This window comes from Typha angustifolia, chromosome 8 (genome assembly GCF_048772165.1).
Source record: "Typha angustifolia cultivar Huaian chromosome 8, ASM4877216v1, whole genome shotgun sequence".
NCBI lineage: Eukaryota > Viridiplantae > Streptophyta > Magnoliopsida > Poales > Typhaceae > Typha > Typha angustifolia.
The window spans coordinates 14,858,726-14,875,593 of NC_133246.1; the positions used below are offsets into that span (position 1 = coordinate 14,858,726).

Sequence of the window (16,868 nt, forward strand, 5' to 3'; positions counted from 1 at the left end):
AGCTATATTAAAAGAGGTACATATTAATTATGCACACACATAGTTTGGGATTTTAATACTTGATCATTGTTCTCGTTGGGTTTCTGGGTCGGGCTTGGCTTAGGAGATCAAGCTAGGCCAAGCCCAATTATTAATTTACTATGTGAGTTTGGGCTTTGACAGTGTTGCATAGATCCACTAAGATTTTTCTTTTTTTAAGAAATTACTTGACTAAAATTTATATTTAGTTACTATTTTTTTAAAATATATATAATATGGATTCGAAAACATTGATACAGTATGAACCTTTGATCTGATTCACTATCTAAGCGTTAATTTACCACACTTTCTCTCCCCCAACTCTTGCTAGAAGAAAGAAAAAGTGTTAATCAATTTTATAGAAGATAATAATCACATCCAATGATCCAACGAGTGGTACTTCGCAACCAAATGGATCAATGAGAAGAACGCAATGTCCACGGGGGTGAAAATAAGTCGGATTAACTCCGATCCAATTTGGATCGGATAGAAAATTTCTATCAGATTCGGATACGAATAGAGTTTTTTAAAAAAAAAAATTGGATACAGATTCAGATACTGGTCGGATATATTTTTCAGATTCGGATATGGATATCGGATATCCGTTTATCCGCATATTTTTTTTTGAAAGATTTATAGTTTTTAATTTACTTATTTAAATAGTAAATGTTAATATTGTTATTAATAATACATTATATATTATTTATAGAGATTAATTTTTCTAATTTTATATATTTGACATAAAAAAAATTATTTGTTATAAAACTCTTAATATTTTATATTAATTATATCTAAATAAAATATTATAATTCTTTTAAATTCAATTAATATCTATTTAAATCTTTAAGATTTGGTATCATATGGTTTTAAATTTTGCCATCTGTCCAATATCTATATCTGAATTCGTATTGCGACTAAAAATATGAAATATGAGTTGAATTCGATCCGTTTTCAATTCTAAATGTCCATCGTGTTAAACAAACAGGCTAAAAGAAAACTAGACAAACATGCAAGCAAACAAAGAAGAAAACAGCCAAACAGCCTAACAGCTCCAGTATTTATCCGCCACGTTGTCGTTGCTTTTGTAACCAACAACCAAATCTCGACCGCAAATATCCTCTACCACCCAATATGTTTGCCAGCGTCCATACTAATGTCTATATATATATATATACCAACTCATCTACGTTATTTATAAGTTTAATGTAATAATATTTGAAGAGGAAAATAAAAGAGAGTAGAGAGCCTTATCTTAATATCATCCATTGTCTCTGGTTGTCCCTAGACGTGAAGGGTCAAATTTCCTCCACCCAATTGAGTCCAGCCCTATCTGTTAAGCAAAAGCCAACCTCCCAACCTTTTTTATATGATTCATAAACGTCGTTGTTTAAAGGTCAGCCTTTCTTTAAGTCCTGGCCCCTTGCAACTTATTCTTTTTAAGTCTTTTTTCCTCCAATCTCTCTCTCTCTCTCTCTCTCTCTCTCTCTCTCTCTCTCTCTCTCTCTCTCTCTCTCTCTCTCTCTTTTCTTCTGTGCAGGACTGTTGCAAATCCTGCACACCCCCGACCAAGTTGATCCATCTTTCTCTCTCTGTCTCTCTCTGGTTAGTTTCCAATTTGTTTGGGACTTAAAAAATGTCATTTTGAGCTAACTAGGTGTTAAAGTTCTACCATTGTAGATCCTGACGGCAGGTAGAGAGACAAGATGGCTCAAACGGTATTGCCCGCAATGCAATGTCAGATGGGTATTCCAACCAAATCGATTCAATCGAGGCCCATCATGACTTCAAAGATGTGGAGTTCTCTTCTGCTGCAGCCTCAGAGGACTAGGTCCAGGAAGAGCTCCTCTGCATTCAAAGTGTTTGCAGTTAAGTCTCAGAGTAATGGCACTGTGTCAAGGTTGGAAGACCTGCTTAATATGGATATCACCCCATTCACTGATAAGATTATTGCTGAGTACATTTGGTATGTTATATTAATCACTCCTTGCTTCTTTTTGCACTCTTTCCTAGTCAGCTGTGAAGAAAATAGTTATTAAATGACAGGAGTATCTTACATATCATTATGGAACATTTACTAAATCATAGTACTATTCACTTTGAGTAGGGTTGGAGGAACAGGAATTGATATCCGAAGCAAATCAAGGGTATGTACTTTAATGCTGATAGTTACCTTCTCCGGAGAGGGAAAAAGATTGAACATATAGGTGAGTATAGTGGCATTAGTTATTCAGCTAATGAATCTGTTCGTTAAATATGTACCCTAGACAATATCAAAGCCTGTGGAACATCCTTCGGAGCTACCAAAGTGGAACTATGATGGATCAAGCACAGGGCAAGCTCCTGGAGAAGATAGTGAAGTTATCTTATAGTAAGATAATTGGCACCTTTAATATGATTTTCTAGATAAGATTCTCTATTTTCTAAATAGTTGTCTCAAATCATTGTTTGTATTTGCAGTCCTCAAGCCATCTTTAAGGATCCTTTTCGAGGAGGCAACAACATCTTGGTTAGTTAAAGTTTCCTTCGAAGTGTATTAGATTTCTGTACGAAAAGATGACTCATTAATCAGCATCATCATCTTGCAAATATCCAAAAATATACTTATGCATCAGTTTTCAGCTTCTGATCCAGAGGACTTCTTTTATGCACCAAATATAATAAGAAGTTGTTTAAAATTTTCTTTTCAAGGTAATCTGTGATTCATATACACCTGCTGGAGAGCCAATTCCTACCAACAAAAGGCACAGGGCTGCTCAAATATTCAGTGAGCAAAAGGTCATCGATGAAGTCCCCTGGTAAACTCCCCAACAATATATTTGAGCAGAAATGCTCATTTATATGCTTTCACACATTGAAGACTCCTTTGTGGTCTGCTTGATGTGTCTTCAGAATTGATTTACAATTAATATTTGAGATTTTCTCACTGTAAATTTTTTTTTCTAGGTATGGAATAGAACAGGAGTACACATTACTCCAAACAGATGTGAAGTGGCCTCTTGGTTGGCCTGTTGGAGGTTATCCAGGCCCCCAGGTAATTTCACTTTTGGTTTTTCTAAAACTACTATCTCGTGGTCTTCATATTTTATTGATAAGTAAATTCCTGCAGAATATCAGTGCAGAACATGCAAATGTGCCATGCATGAATCTTGATTTAGATCTGCCTCAATTTACCACATGAAATATCTACTCATCCTTGTTTCTGTAACTAATTCATCTGATTGGCTGTCTTTAATTAATAAAGTCCACAGAGAGATAATTGTAGCACTGTTTTCACTGTATAACAAGAAACCTGAATAATTTCAAAGTTTCAGAAAGGTAATAGCATGCCAAACCATTTCAGGGTCCCTACTATTGTGCGGCAGGAGCTGACAAATCATTCGGGCGTGACATATCAGATGCTCATTACAAGGCCTGTTTGTATGCTGGAATCAACATCAGTGGCACTAATGGGGAGGTTATGCCTGGCCAGGTCCTCTTCTCTTCTTTCATAAGCAATTTTTTTCATAGCCTCATTTTCACTGCTTATTCCTTCTTGTTTAATTAAATAAGCTGTTCCACTATTTGTTTCTTTAATTAAAAGGCATTCCCCTTGTGCCAATATGCTACTTATCATGCATAAATCCTTTCATGCAGTGGGAGTATCAAGTTGGACCGAGTGTAGGGATTGATGCAGGAGATCACATATGGTGTTCAAGATACATTCTTGAGGTAATTCAGCAGGACTCTTAGTCTATCAGTAAATGCATGAACAGAATCTTAAGCATTTATTTTCCCAACCCTTTGTTATACTAGGCATTAGTAGACTAGTTAATATTCATGATTGACAGTTTGTAATAATCATCTATTCTCCTTTACTAGAGAATTACGGAACAAGCTGGGGTTGTGCTGTCCCTTGATCCAAAGCCAATAGAGGTACTTCCTTTCCTTAGTTGCATCATATGTATACAAAAGGAATTTTTGCCAGAAAATTACTGCAATTATAACTTACGATCTTTTGCGACTAGGGTGACTGGAATGGTGCAGGATGTCACACAAATTACAGGTACCATCCTCTGGAATACTCTTTCCAATCATATGATGTAATAAAATATTAACTACATGTCAGGTTTAGTTGTTAAAGTAAATTAACTACTAAACTTTTTCATTCTGATCAATGATGTCAAAATCCTAACGACCATTTAAAACAATCCAAAAAATGAATCTTGTCAATGCAGCACTAAGAGCATGCGAGAAGAGGGTGGGTTTGAAGTAATAAAGAAAGCAATTCTGAACCTCTCACTCCGCCACAAGGAGCATATTAGTGCATATGGTGAAGGAAATGAGCGAAGGTTGACTGGTAAACATGAGACAGCCAGCATAAACTCCTTCTCTTGGGTACAGTGCTTGAATCTCTTTTCTTCTTCTCCTTACTACTAGAGGAACTTTACAAGCAACATTGATATGCCAACAGGGTGTGGCGAATCGCGGTTGCTCTGTTCGTGTGGGGCGTGAAACTGAGCAACAAGGAAAAGGTTTGTATCCATATTATATTGTCTATATTACTCTGCCATTGCTGGAAAATGGAACTTTTTCCTATGAGCATTGTTTCAGGAGCTTAAGATGAAACCAATCATCGAGTATTTTGGCTTGGTTTTGTGGCTGCAGGTTACTTGGAAGATCGTCGCCCAGCTTCAAACATGGATCCATATGTGGTCACATCTCTGCTAGCAGAAACCACTCTTCTTTGGGAGCCAACACTTGAATCAGAGGCTCTTGCTGCTAAGAAGTTGCAGTTGCAGGTGTAAAGCCTGGAAGTTGATATGAAAAGTTGGTCTCAGAACCACATTATCTTCCCAAAGAACTCATTTACTTGATACCACCTCTCTTATTTCTCTGTGTGCAGCTTAACTTTCTTTGTCTGCTTTTATTTCAGTATTTTTCTTCTTTGTTCTCTTTCCCTTCTGGGGTGTATCAACGAAGAATAATTCATGAATGGTACGCGAATTTTCTTATTAATTTTTTTTCTTCATCTGAATTCAAGCAAAAAAGTGGCGTAGTTGCTTCTCTCAAAGGATCAAATCTTATTAACTAGGTAATTCTTCAGTAGCTGTCCAAAGAATTAAAATAAGTGGCCTTCATACTGTTCCCATGATATACCACTTCGTTTTCTCATAAATAAGCAGCATAAGGATCAGAACTAGAACTAAACGACACTTTATATTTGATTTCTCAATTTAACATATAATATTGGGTGTATATGTTTTCTATAATCGACAATGCACACTAAAATTTCTTATTATAAAAAAATTAGATTACAAAAGCCCCGAACCAAATAGGCAAATACTTCTATTTTTATTTTCTCGGAATATAAACAAAATAATGTAAATTTATTATGTAAAAAATATAAAAGTATCTAGTAATATGTACAAAATTTATGTGCTTGGGTTTGTAGACGATCCATCTCATTGATTGTAACATATGCCGGTTTGAAGCTCAACTCTGGCGAACCATACCAATTGACTTTGGTAGAATTGATGGGTATTTTTTTTCATGACCAAAGAGGTCATAGCTTCAACTTCAACCTCAGATATTATAGAGAAATTATTTGATAGTTTGGTAACTAAGATTGATTCGGTTGATGGTTCGACAGTGCGGAACAGCTGGGTAGTACGATAATTTGGAATAGATCTTGACAGCATTTAGTTTGTAATAAATATTGGCGACGCATATGGTGTGAAGACTAGACTAGATAAAAACTTGGTGGGGTCTAATCTTTGTATCGAGTAATTTTGGTATTTTATCCTAGAAAAAAAAAAATCCGACGAGGCCGTGTAACGAAAATGAATATCAAAGGTGGAGCTGGCTATATCCTTCGTAATGAAAGGGGGGCACGTTGTGGTTGCGGCAGCGGAGCCCACGGCCAAGGTGTCCTCGGCGTTCAGCGAAGCCTCAGACGATCGCTCTTGGTCTAAGGGAGGTTGCAGGCAGAACTAAGGATTTAATAGTGGAATCAGGTTCTCCGAGGGAAAAAGGCGATGCCATGGCGGCTAGGATGAGGTGAATAAGGCCGCGGACTGGGCCGGGCGAAAGGGTAGTAGAGTGGCTAGTATACTGTTTGGGGAGAACGGTAAGGATCCCCACTGGATAAGGAAATAGAGGTAATCCTGAGGCAGGATGCGACAAACTAAACTGTACCTCTTTTTTACTAATTAGCTGGTTGCCAGTTCCGTCTTAAAAAAAAAGAAAAAAAAAACTAATTTATCATCCGGTGGTTTCAGGATATATATATATATATATCATCCAATGAACTCCAAAACCCCCATCCCTCCACCGATGACAAGCAAACTCCCCTCTTCCTCTCCTCTCCACACCTTCCCCTTACCAACTCGCGCTTCCCCTCTTCCTCTTCCTCCTCCTACTTGTCTTCCTCTCTTTCGAAGTCTTAATGGAAATCACCAAAACCCAAGAATCATCCTCCTCCTCCCATGGAGTTCAGGAACTCGACAACCAGGTAGAACTAGACTCTTCGTGACCTCCTCTTCCTCCTCCGCTGAGAGCAGCGATGGAAAAGGAGTTCCCAAATGGGCATCTTGGATACCTCGTGGTGGCGTCGCTCCCGAGAGGATTCTTAGGCTCATCTCGGGTGCCACTTCGAGCCCCATCTGCCAGTTCATCGAATCGCCCCGAACTTTTCTCCACTCCGTCGATCCACGAGTCAAATTGGTAATTGGTACTCTTTAATCCTACTTTTTGGCATTAAAAGTAGGATGTATAGACGCAAACCTTGTGGTGTTAAGTAGGATTTCCTTTTTCTTCTTTTGGAAAATGTTCAATATTGACTCAACATTGCAATTTGCTAGTTGGCTACATCTACATTAAGGTATTGTATTTTCCTCAAGCTTGATGCAACTGATTTAATGCACTTCTAACATTACTTTAGGTGCTTTTGGTTTGACGTGTTGCTATATAACTAGTTTTGTTGAACAAAGTTCCATTTTTTACATATCTGCTGAGGCCACATTTTGACATGCATGAGACAGTTTCATCCTACGAGTTAATTTCATCCCATTCATGCAGGTATGGCTGTTGGCTCTTGTTATTTTACCAGCTAGATCGCATATTTCCATGCGGCTTGGGTTGGTTTTATACCTGTCTCTACTGTCAATGTGGATTCTCCCAACTCACGTTTGGATGGTAAGCTTGAAAATATTCAATTTATACTGGTTCAAAATTTTCTCTGGTTATTAAACATCAGAGGCTGTGCAAGGGAGCAGATGGAGTAAGTTGAACTGGGTTATGTTGTTACATGAAATGTTGTTTGAATGAGTAATATGTGCTTGATGCACTTGATTGTGTTTTGAGTAGTTGAACATAATGAGTGTGTTGATGATCTGTTACTGGGATTATCTATTAGTATTAGGTATTTCCATCTACATGTATAATTTGTGATAGAACAATAAAAACATCATTTTATCTCAACCCTTCATTTATTATTGACACATGTAAACAAAAATTCATGTAAATCTATTGACTTCTGGTGCAGTAGGACTCGTCAAGTTGGTTTCACCTTGTCTTATTCCATTCTTACATAAATAAGAAATTTGTTGGTACAGATGTTTTCTACATCGGAATATATAAGAATATAAGCACTGATTCTTCTGAACTGCATTGTATTCTCTCACCTCCCATTTACTGGTTATATAGAAGCTTTAGAACTGCATGACATATATATCTCATTTTCAAAATAAGATAGTCAATCTGTTTTTTTAACCTTTTGAACTCTCATTTCAACCACCAGATTGACTAGTTCTCTTTTTGCATATATAAATTCACTTGTAGCCATTACCTTGAACTTTTAATGCTAAGGTGAATGAATAAATTACATTTTACTTGTAGGATCAATTGGGAAGAGTTGCTCTACTCTCAGGGATCTTATTCATCATGCTCGGATTTGGTTCTGATGGTGTACCTCCACTTGTCCAGTCAAGAACTCCTCCCCCATGTCTCACGGGGCTTCCAAATATTCCTTCATCCTTGGAAGGCTATTCTTACACATTCATGAAACTAGGACCTTTGCAACTTACAAGGAAGGGCCTCTCTGTGGCTAGTACTTCTGCATCTCTATCCTTCACTGTATGTTTTATCTTTTCACAAATATACTAGTTTTTCATATTGTTAATATTGTTTTCTCTTTTGCATCACCATATCTGCTGATTCTATTAACTGAAGTTAGACATGACTGGTTCCACAATTTCTTCCAATAAGCCTTTCTTATCTATTTAGGTTTGTTATTGTTTGGATAATTAGGGACCACCTCCTATGCCATAGCAGATTTCTTGCATCTTACTACTATTGTTTTAGTTATCAGTGGGTCAGTCCCCTTCCTTTCAAGGCCCTTTGATCAAAACTAGAGCACTTTTGTCTTGAAATTGTTATTTAACCTATCAAAGCTCACTTTACTGATTCCATTGTTTAGCTGGTTTTAGATCAGTCATTCCTTTCCAGACTCTGTAGCCAACATTAAAAATACTGACCTATGGGATTCAGAATTGTGTGATCAGAAGAAATACTTTTTCAGATTCATTACCAGCACTAATCTAAACATATCACTGATTTTAGAACTGATATCAGTAAAGTACTCTGGCAGTGGAGAGTCTCATTTCACATGAGTTATGCTAGCTGGAGTTCTTAACTTCAGCAGAATATCTTATAATACTTTTCTCTGTAAATACTTATTTCTTCTAACTGGACAGAGAAAATAGTATGATTATATATGCATACTAGATATGCACTATGCTAGTTTTTTCCTACCTTTTAGTTGTAGGATCTTGTTGATATACGCTCTCTATGATGACAGATCTTCCAAAGTGCAAGTTTATGTTTGGCAACAACAACTCCTGAGCAGCTTGCTTCAGCATTACGGTGGTTTATGATTCCTTTAAGGCATATTGGTGTTCCAGTATCTGAGATAATACTTACTCTATTACTTTCGTTGAGGTTTATCAATCTTGTGTTTGATGAGGCAAGTATCAGCTCATTAGTCTATTAGATGTATGGTGTTTGTCTTCCTGCATATTTTATATGCATAGAAATTGTAAAGATCAGCTGTCCTATTTGTGAATGGTTTACTGACTTAAGAAAATTGTGTCTTATGTTAGGTTCGGAATGCAGCATTGGGAATTGTGGCACGTAGAATAGAATGGCATAAATTAACTGCTATTGAAACAATAGACAGTAAGTGGCATTCTTTTTATCTGTTGATTAATAAATATTATAGTGTGAGGGGCTGGTCTTATTATCCATGAATGACTTTGAAGATTATTAATGCTGAATATGCTTTATTACTTGAAAATGATCTGTGGAAGCTAGGTGACATTATTCTTGTTCAATATTGCCATGTTGTAAGAGACATATATCCTCATTACCTACACAAATATCCTTTATGTTGGTAATTATTATTTTCAAAATTGCAAGACTATAATGATGCTATTGTTTCTCAGATAAATTTAGTGTTTGAATATGCTCTTCTCTTAACATTGAGATCTTCATCTCTGTTTAAATTGGAATGAAGTAATTGTTTCCTTTTTATGACTTTTGCAGTTTTCTTTTTGTATGTTCGACGGATCTTCAAAAACATCTTTAATCATGCTGAACAAATTTCAAAGGTTAGTCATTTTCTAGAATTATTTCATTAATGATGTCTATTGATTTACGATAAACTCATAAAAGTGCTTGATGCATGAATGTCTCTTGAAAAAGTTTTTCTGAAGAGGACTCAAGAAGGAATTATATAAGCATAGGAGCTTCACTGAGGTGTACTGAAACTACAGTAAAAGAAGGAATTGTAAAATGAGTAGTATGAGGAGACTGAAATAGAAAGAAGAGAATAGCTTTGCCTTGGAACAAGTATGACATAAGAGCCTAAAAAACTATAAAGGAGGGTAGGTAACTTCATTGCTAATTTTGTTGGATTATTTCATTTAGGAAATACTGGAAACAAAAATCTTTAGTTTCAGCCTACTATTACATATGTAATTTTATGCAAAAACTGAAGTATGATGATTGTATCCATTATTGTTTAAATGTTATCCTTTACTATTTTATGTGTTATTCTGATATCCATATTTCTATCTCCTCTTGTTATGTTGGTAGGCCATGATTGCTAGAGGTTTTCGTGGTGATTGCAACAATCACAAGATATACCTCTTTTCCGACTCATCGCTTGGTGTTGTAGATTTCCTTTCCTTGCTGTGCCTTTGTGCTTTAGTAGGTGCTGCCACTCTTTCGGAAAGGCTCATATAATGTAGTCTCTCATTGTTTTGGTAAGCAACCTATCTGATGATGCGGATGATAGATGTAATGGTGTTGATATAATTTCATGATACATGTCTTAGTCATTTCAGCTACTTGTCAAGATTCTTACATGCGACATAGTTCTTTTACAGGTTGTCTTGATGCTGCTTCTTTCTTTACGGGCGGTAAAGAAGAGCTTTTACTTGTAGTTGATCCAAGAAAACTCCAGAACTTGGAGTTTGCACATCTGAAGAATACCCTTTTGAACAAGAAGGTAAAATTGAATGAAGCTAGCCGTAGGAGATGCTTTATTTATCTCGTTCGACAGAACAACTGGTTATTCTTTTCATGTCAAATATTAGATTTGTACCTCACATCCTCATGAAGATGATGTTCGAGCACTGCTGCCGGCTACTGTCTACAATCTTTCTACATGTCATATTATCATGTTTTGTGGATCTAATTGATGCTGCTAATCAGAACAGTCTACCGCAAGTCTTTTTATTGAAGACTGAAGAGCTAAAGCATTTCATCAAATAATGGTTACTATGAATCAGAAGGAGAAACTCCCTCCCATGCAACAATATTAGGTGATAACAATGGAGATCCTACAGTAATGGAGCTACAGTGATTTGTGGAAGCTAGGTGACACTATTCTTGTTCAATCTTGTCATGTTGTAAGCCACATATATCCTCGTTACCTACTCGTATATCCTTTCTGTAGGTATTGATTAGTTTCAAAAACTGCAAGACTAGAATGCTGCTATTATTTCTAAGATAAATTATTAAATTTAATATCTGAATCTTTTTGTATGTTCGATGGATCTTCAAAATCATCTGATCTTTTAATCACGCTGAATAAATTTCAAAAGTTAGCTTGTGGGCTTATAATCTCTTATGAAAAAAAAGTTTCTTTGAATGTATTCCCTATCCAGTGGTCTCATATTTGTATATGTCTGAACACTCTGTAGGGTCACTAAATGCCTTGATTTTGATGACTACTAAGCTTGGAATAAAAAGTACAATAATGAGTTGCTCTCTATTTTGCTTGTTCGGATTATTTGATTACTAGGATGCCAGTATTTGATTTCACTTATAAGCACTAAGAAAAACAGTGCTTTTAGAAAGAAAATTCATCACTTAACCAATAGTTGAGTCTTATTTATTAGTTCATGAGAAACAGAGCTCACGAGTTTAATTATCCCTGTAGATATTAGAGATGATATTTAGTGAAGTTTTAGAAATAAATTGAGTTTGACTGAGTAGTTCAAACTTGGCTTGAAATTAGTTTTGAAATCATCAAGCTTAAATTGAAAATTGATTAGATTTACTTTGAGCTTATTTTCAGCGACTTGATAAGCAAATTTCAGCATCATTCAAGACTTGATTTCAGGTTTAAAATATGTTTGAATTGAATTATACTTAAACTTCGACTTGATTCAAGCTTGAATTAAATTTTTGGTGGTGTACACTCTATAAAACCAAATTATACATATGACCAAATTGAATCTTATTTTATTATATATAACATATAATATTAAAAAAATAAAATATTAACTGAGCCTCATCAAGCCGAACCTTAAGCTGGTCTGGGCTTAAACTTGGCTTGAATTCGAGCTTGATCCAATTGATCAAGCTTGACTGATTTCAAATACAAGCCGAGGTTGATCGAGCCTGATTAACCATTAGCCATTGTTGTAAAATAACTTAATACTCTAGAGTGAATATTTTTAGATTAAATCAAAAAGTAAAATGAAATTAAAATATCAAATTAGAGGTCTGTTTTTTTTTTAACTTTTATTAGAAAATAATAGAATAATCTCAATTCGGTATTCTACTGTTGGGTGAAAATAATAATTGTCCTTATGAGGTCTGAATGATTATAAAATAAATTTAGGGTGTTTTTGATAAATTTCGTCTAAACGAATCGAAGTGGGATCAGGATTAGCAATAATATCACGATCCGGAGGCGGGAGATAAGAGAAATCGAAGGTGAGCAAGTTTTCTAGCGAAAGAGAAGGCGAGCAAGATTCCTTCCATGGATTTTTCAGTCCGGTTCTTGCCTTACCGTCGGAAGCGGCTTCGCCGCAGCCGGCAGTTCCAGGATCCAAACGACCTCCTGAGGCGGTCAAGCCCGTCGCTTGGGGTCGCAAAGCGAAACGAAGCGGGCAGCGGGAGAGAAGCTCGTTACCGGCGCGAACGATATCAAACTCATCAGGCGTCGGAAAGAAGAAGGTCCTGCGCCGCAAAAGAGAAGTTTTACGACGACGTCGACACGGGACGCACGAGCGGTGGAGACTCGCTCTTTGGAGTTGAAAGCTTACCGCTATGCCGTGAGCCCGTGATGGCGGTGTGCTCGTCGAAGGAGCCCCTGGCTAAAGAGCAACAAGCTTCGCTGATGGCTTTCCGGCGTCTTCTGCACGTCTCGCCGGAGGAGCAAAGATTGGAGCTTTGGCAGGTGATGAGATATATTCAGAAGGAGCGTATCTATCACGAGTTATTCGGTTGTTAGTTTTGTAAGGAGACAAAGCTAGAGTTAACATTAATCGTAAATAATCTGATAGGTTTTGTTTGATCTTCTGTTTTAATGTTTTAATAGAAACTATATACGATTTCGACTTCTTAAGTTTAATTCTCACGATTTCCAGATAGTTTAATTTCCCCCCCTTATATATCAATAATTAATTTTATTTTACTTGTCAAAGTCCACGGTAAAATTTTAAAAAACTTGAACTTTGACCTCAAGGTGGATTAGAAAACCAAACAAGGAACACAGATTGATTGCAGTATAAAGTTTCCAAGCTGTTTCTTCCAAGCATGGCTGCGTCGGAGAAGCACATCTGGATTCTGGAGGAGTAGCGTACAAAATTACCAATCGGTTCTGGTAGGTGGGTTCCCACCAAAACCATCTCTTTTCCTTATATATTAACTTTCCACCTTCCTATGCTTTTAGGAACTGAGGATTGAGACCTCAAAGGGAGTTGTTTGCAACCAAGAATCAAACATATAAATATTCACCATGACTATATTTCCTATTTCTGTGACCCGGATCGCCATCCATATCGTCTTGCTTTTCGCCTTGGTGGTTGCTGCAGCTGCTGCTGCTCCAGATTTTAATTACCCGGCGGTGTTCAACTTTGGTGACTCGAATTCCGACACAGGTGCGCGCGTCGCTGCTGGGTTTGAGAGCATCGGGCCGCCGTATGGGCAGACCTTCTTCCTCAAGCCTGCCGGCCGGTTCTGCGATGGACGGCTCGTCATCGATTTCTTATGTAATTCCTTCCCTCTCTTTCTTTCTTGGCTGTTCAATCGTTAGGGAAAGGAATTTATGTTATGGTTGTAACTGCATAGTTCAACTTACGGGAGAAAGAATAGATTTGGGAAATAGATCTCTATGTTCTGGTCGTGCCCCTAAACTGTTTGAATTAGAACCTCAATGGGAGTTAGTGGTAGGCACTGTCAGGTTGAGACTTGATTGCTTCTATAACCCGAATATTTTGATTCTTAGATTGCTGGATGGGAGACAAATTCAAGTATGCCTACTTCACTTTTTCAGTAGACTGTACGGAATTTAAACCTCACACAATAAAATTGCTAGGTTATCATTTTCATGAAAGAGTTCAGTTGTCCTTTCCGTGCTAGGAGTTAGGTTGGTATCGATGGTAATTACATAAAGCCATAAAATCTGTTCATAATTAGTCTTATCAAAGGTTATAACAACTTGATCAGTTGCTCCTTCTCTATATAGAACGTAATTATAGATATCTATAACTACCGTCTTACTATACCTGCTTGCCTAAAATAGCAAACAGGTTCCAGTAATTCCACGGACCCTAAGGCAATAGAATATTGATCCTATTGCTTGGAATTGGGATTGCCTTTTATAAGTTTATCTGATGTTGATACACACACACACAACTAATTGCTTACAACTTTATCTCCTTGTGGTTCATTTTCTCTGAAATTTCTCTTTGGATGCTGAGATATGATGCTGAATCTAATGATTAGTCATTTCACTGCAGTGGACGCTATGGATATGCCATTCCTTAATGCATATCTAGATGCCGTTGGTGCTCCTAGTTTTCAGAAAGGTTGTAACTTTGCTGTAGCTGGGTCCACAATACTTCCAGCGACAGCATCGTCTGTCAGCCCATTTTCCTTTGGGATACAGGTTTCTCAGTTCCTCCGATTCAAAGATCGAGTTCTTCAATTGCTAGCTAAAGGTATGATAGTTTATATTGTCAAAAACTAATTCGCTGCTAGAGTAAAACATAAGCATCTGTTCCCTAATATGGTAGTGATGTTATAACTTGTGAAATTTGAACATGAGAAGCAGAAAAAAAAAAAAAAAAAAAAACATGCATGTGCATATCTAACTATTTTACTTGCTTTTAGTAGGTCCAAGTCAGAACTAATGATATTATACTTCCATCAAAGATCCAAACCAACTTGAACCCTACTTTTTGAAATGTCTAAACCAAGAACAAAAATTCAATCTGTAACTGACTGATTCATCAGCTGGCCCCAAGTAGGATTGCGAAGCGAAATAATAGGCATTTTAACATGGAAGCATAAAGTCACTATTCATCAACAATATTATTTCGATATTTGTAGCATTCATAAAATCGCAGATCCTTGTGAGATATGACCTGCACAATTTTTATGTGGTTGTATCAGGGAACAAGTTCAAGAAATATATTCCTCAAGTGGATTTTTTCAGTCAGGGACTCTACATGTTTGATATAGGCCAAAATGACCTTGCTGGTGCATTTTATTCCAAGACAGAGGATCAAGTTATTGCTTCTATTCCAGTTATCTTGTTGGAATTTGAAACTGGACTCAAGGTATGATTGGTCCCTCATTTTAAATGTATTTTACTTAGTCAATGTTAAATGATCTACCAGACAGGTCCCTTGGTTATGTTAAAGAATTTACCTTATAAAAGTATCCAAATTTCTGTAGGGTCATTTTTCCTGTTGAAAGACTAAGATTTGTCTGTTCTGTGATTTATGATTTTATAGAAGCTCTCTTTGTTCTTGCAATTGGCAAGCTTGCTGCAAAACTTCTTTTAGATAGTTAATTTGAATTAGATTTTTTTCCTTAATTTCTATGTTTACTTTCCAATATGCTTAACTATACTTTGACTGATTAGTTTACCCGTGGGTAAGTAGTAGGTGTTATATTCTGATATTCATCTTCTTTCTTACTTCCAGAAATTATATGATCAAGGTGCTAGGAAATTCTGGATTCATAATACAGGTCCTCTTGGGTGCTTAGCTCAGAATATAGCTGCTTTTGGTAAAACTCCATCAAAATTGGATGAGCTCGGATGTGTTGGCTCCCACAACCGTGCAGCGAAGCTTTTCAATTTACAACTCCATGCACTTTGTACGAAGTTGCAGGGAAATTATGCGGATGCAAGCATTACTTATGTGGACATCTACTCCATAAAGCATGACCTCATTGCAAATTTCTCTCGATATGGTACGCAAAATGATCCGTTGCTTATTTTATTTATTATAATTTATTTAGATCATAGGAGCCACACATCTGGAAAGACTTTAGTAGCTTTACCTTTATTTATGTACTTTAATTTGGATGACATTAGTGGCTCTTTCTTGGATTTAATATAACATTAGTAAAGACTACAGAAATAATAGTGACTCCAAATATTACTACTATCTTTAACCGTATATATTATGAGAACTTGATCTGCTTAAACAATTTGCATTGCGTAATTGGAAGCATTTTACATGATTAAACGAGATGACATCTACTCAACAATTGCTCAGCTATGGTGTTGTGATAGATTGTGTTTCTCACGTCTATGGTGGTAGTTTCCAATTACCTTTTCTTGAACATGTAACTTCATTACTCCTGATTTGCTTTCACGTTAGTATTGGAAATGTTAAGCCATTTTTGGCAGCATTTGATAAAATTCTATACTCAAGATACCAATTAAGTTAGGCGAAAACCAATTTTATGAGTCTTTTGGGCTTTAAACACATGATATCCAGCCATAAGAAATACCTTGACTTCTTAACTATTCCTTTAAGCAATTTACCATCTGCAAAATCAATGTTCTTATTGCTCTTTTAGTTGAATCAGCTGACACCCCCAAATGGGAAATATTTGATATGCGTAATTTCTTGCAGGTTTTGAAGATCCTTTAGCAGCGTGCTGTGGATATGGGGGGCCACCATTAAATTACGATAGTAGAATCCCATGCGGACAAACAAAAACTCTTAATGGGAGTTCTGTAACAGCGCTAGGCTGCAATGATACAACAGAGTATGTTAATTGGGATGGCATACATTACACGGAAGCTGCAAATCTTCATATTTCATCGCAAATACTCACAGGAAAATATTCTGATCCACCATTCTCAGATATGATGCCGTTCCTTCTTAAACTAGAGTTTTAGTGGCCAGTCTCAGTCTTCCCTCAATTTCCCGATGTAATGCATTGTAGCTATTACTCATGATTGTTTATCAATAAATAAAGCTTCACTTCAGTCGGACAAATGCTCAAGTGATTATTTCGTTCCGATAGAATTGCAAAAGATGCCATGATTTCAT

At 36.6% G+C, this 16,868-nt stretch overlaps 3 protein-coding genes across 7 annotated transcripts; all 3 read left to right on the top strand.

Moving 5' to 3' along the window:
* The first annotated feature begins 1,455 nt into the window (after window positions 1–1,455).
* Window positions 1,456–5,013, top strand: LOC140765634 (glutamine synthetase leaf isozyme, chloroplastic). Its single transcript, XM_073104808.1, has 15 exons — window positions 1,456–1,474; window positions 1,523–1,620; window positions 1,696–1,981; window positions 2,123–2,162; window positions 2,283–2,386; window positions 2,476–2,524; window positions 2,707–2,813; window positions 2,962–3,049; window positions 3,359–3,487; window positions 3,652–3,726; window positions 3,877–3,930; window positions 4,023–4,060; window positions 4,233–4,392; window positions 4,469–4,529; window positions 4,663–5,013. The coding sequence occupies exons 3-15, from the start codon at window positions 1,722–1,724 to the stop codon at window positions 4,800–4,802; spliced, it is 1,305 nt and encodes a 434-aa protein (XP_072960909.1). The 5' UTR covers window positions 1,456–1,474; window positions 1,523–1,620; window positions 1,696–1,721; the 3' UTR covers window positions 4,803–5,013.
* Window positions 5,014–6,280: 1,267 nt separating this feature from the next.
* LOC140764722 (protein ABCI12, chloroplastic) lies at window positions 6,281–11,103 on the top strand. Of its 3 annotated transcripts, none has more exons than XR_012105082.1 (9): window positions 6,281–6,720; window positions 7,075–7,191; window positions 7,894–8,130; window positions 8,855–9,019; window positions 9,156–9,231; window positions 9,598–9,662; window positions 10,150–10,319; window positions 10,443–10,564; window positions 10,653–11,103. XR_012105082.1 is itself a non-coding variant. In XM_073103447.1 (8 exons), exons 1-7 carry the CDS (start codon window positions 6,301–6,303, stop codon window positions 10,297–10,299), a joined length of 1,230 nt encoding a protein of 409 aa, XP_072959548.1. In that variant the 5' UTR covers window positions 6,281–6,300; the 3' UTR covers window positions 10,300–10,319; window positions 10,443–11,103. The 3 variants fall into 3 exon arrangements, 1 of the variants encoding a protein (XP_072959548.1); XR_012105083.1 differs by having other exon boundaries at window positions 10,776–11,103; XM_073103447.1 differs by having other exon boundaries at window positions 10,443–11,103.
* Window positions 11,104–12,210: 1,107 nt separating this feature from the next.
* LOC140764723 (GDSL esterase/lipase At1g54790) lies at window positions 12,211–16,833 on the top strand. 3 transcript variants are annotated; one of them, XM_073103451.1, is made up of 6 exons: window positions 12,211–13,174; window positions 13,244–13,562; window positions 14,313–14,513; window positions 14,968–15,134; window positions 15,504–15,774; window positions 16,446–16,833. In XM_073103451.1, exons 2-6 carry the CDS (start codon window positions 13,310–13,312, stop codon window positions 16,712–16,714), a joined length of 1,161 nt encoding a protein of 386 aa, XP_072959552.1. In that variant the 5' UTR covers window positions 12,211–13,174; window positions 13,244–13,309; the 3' UTR covers window positions 16,715–16,833. The 3 variants fall into 3 exon arrangements, with proteins under 3 accessions (XP_072959552.1, XP_072959551.1, XP_072959550.1); XM_073103450.1 differs by having other exon boundaries at window positions 12,212–13,178; XM_073103449.1 differs by having other exon boundaries at window positions 12,212–13,562.
* The last annotated feature ends 35 nt before the right edge of the window (window positions 16,834–16,868 follow it).

Coding starts and splice junctions, on each gene's coding strand:
- LOC140765634 (XM_073104808.1), top strand. CDS start 1,722: ATGGCTCAAACGGTATTGCCCGCAATGCAATGTCAGATGGGTATTCCA. Junction 2,163..2,282: donor ATATCCGAAGCAAATCAAGG/GTATGTACTTTA, acceptor TATGTACCCTAG/ACAATATCAAAGCCTGTGGA. Junction 3,050..3,358: donor GAGGTTATCCAGGCCCCCAG/GTAATTTCACTT, acceptor AAACCATTTCAG/GGTCCCTACTATTGTGCGGC.
- LOC140764722 (XM_073103447.1), top strand. CDS start 6,301: ATGAACTCCAAAACCCCCATCCCTCCACCGATGACAAGCAAACTCCCC. Junction 9,020..9,155: donor TCAATCTTGTGTTTGATGAG/GCAAGTATCAGC, acceptor GTCTTATGTTAG/GTTCGGAATGCAGCATTGGG. Junction 9,232..9,597: donor TGCTATTGAAACAATAGACA/GTAAGTGGCATT, acceptor TGACTTTTGCAG/TTTTCTTTTTGTATGTTCGA.
- LOC140764723 (XM_073103451.1), top strand. CDS start 13,310: ATGACTATATTTCCTATTTCTGTGACCCGGATCGCCATCCATATCGTC. Junction 13,563..14,312: donor GCTCGTCATCGATTTCTTAT/GTAATTCCTTCC, acceptor ATTTCACTGCAG/TGGACGCTATGGATATGCCA. Junction 14,514..14,967: donor TCTTCAATTGCTAGCTAAAG/GTATGATAGTTT, acceptor TGGTTGTATCAG/GGAACAAGTTCAAGAAATAT.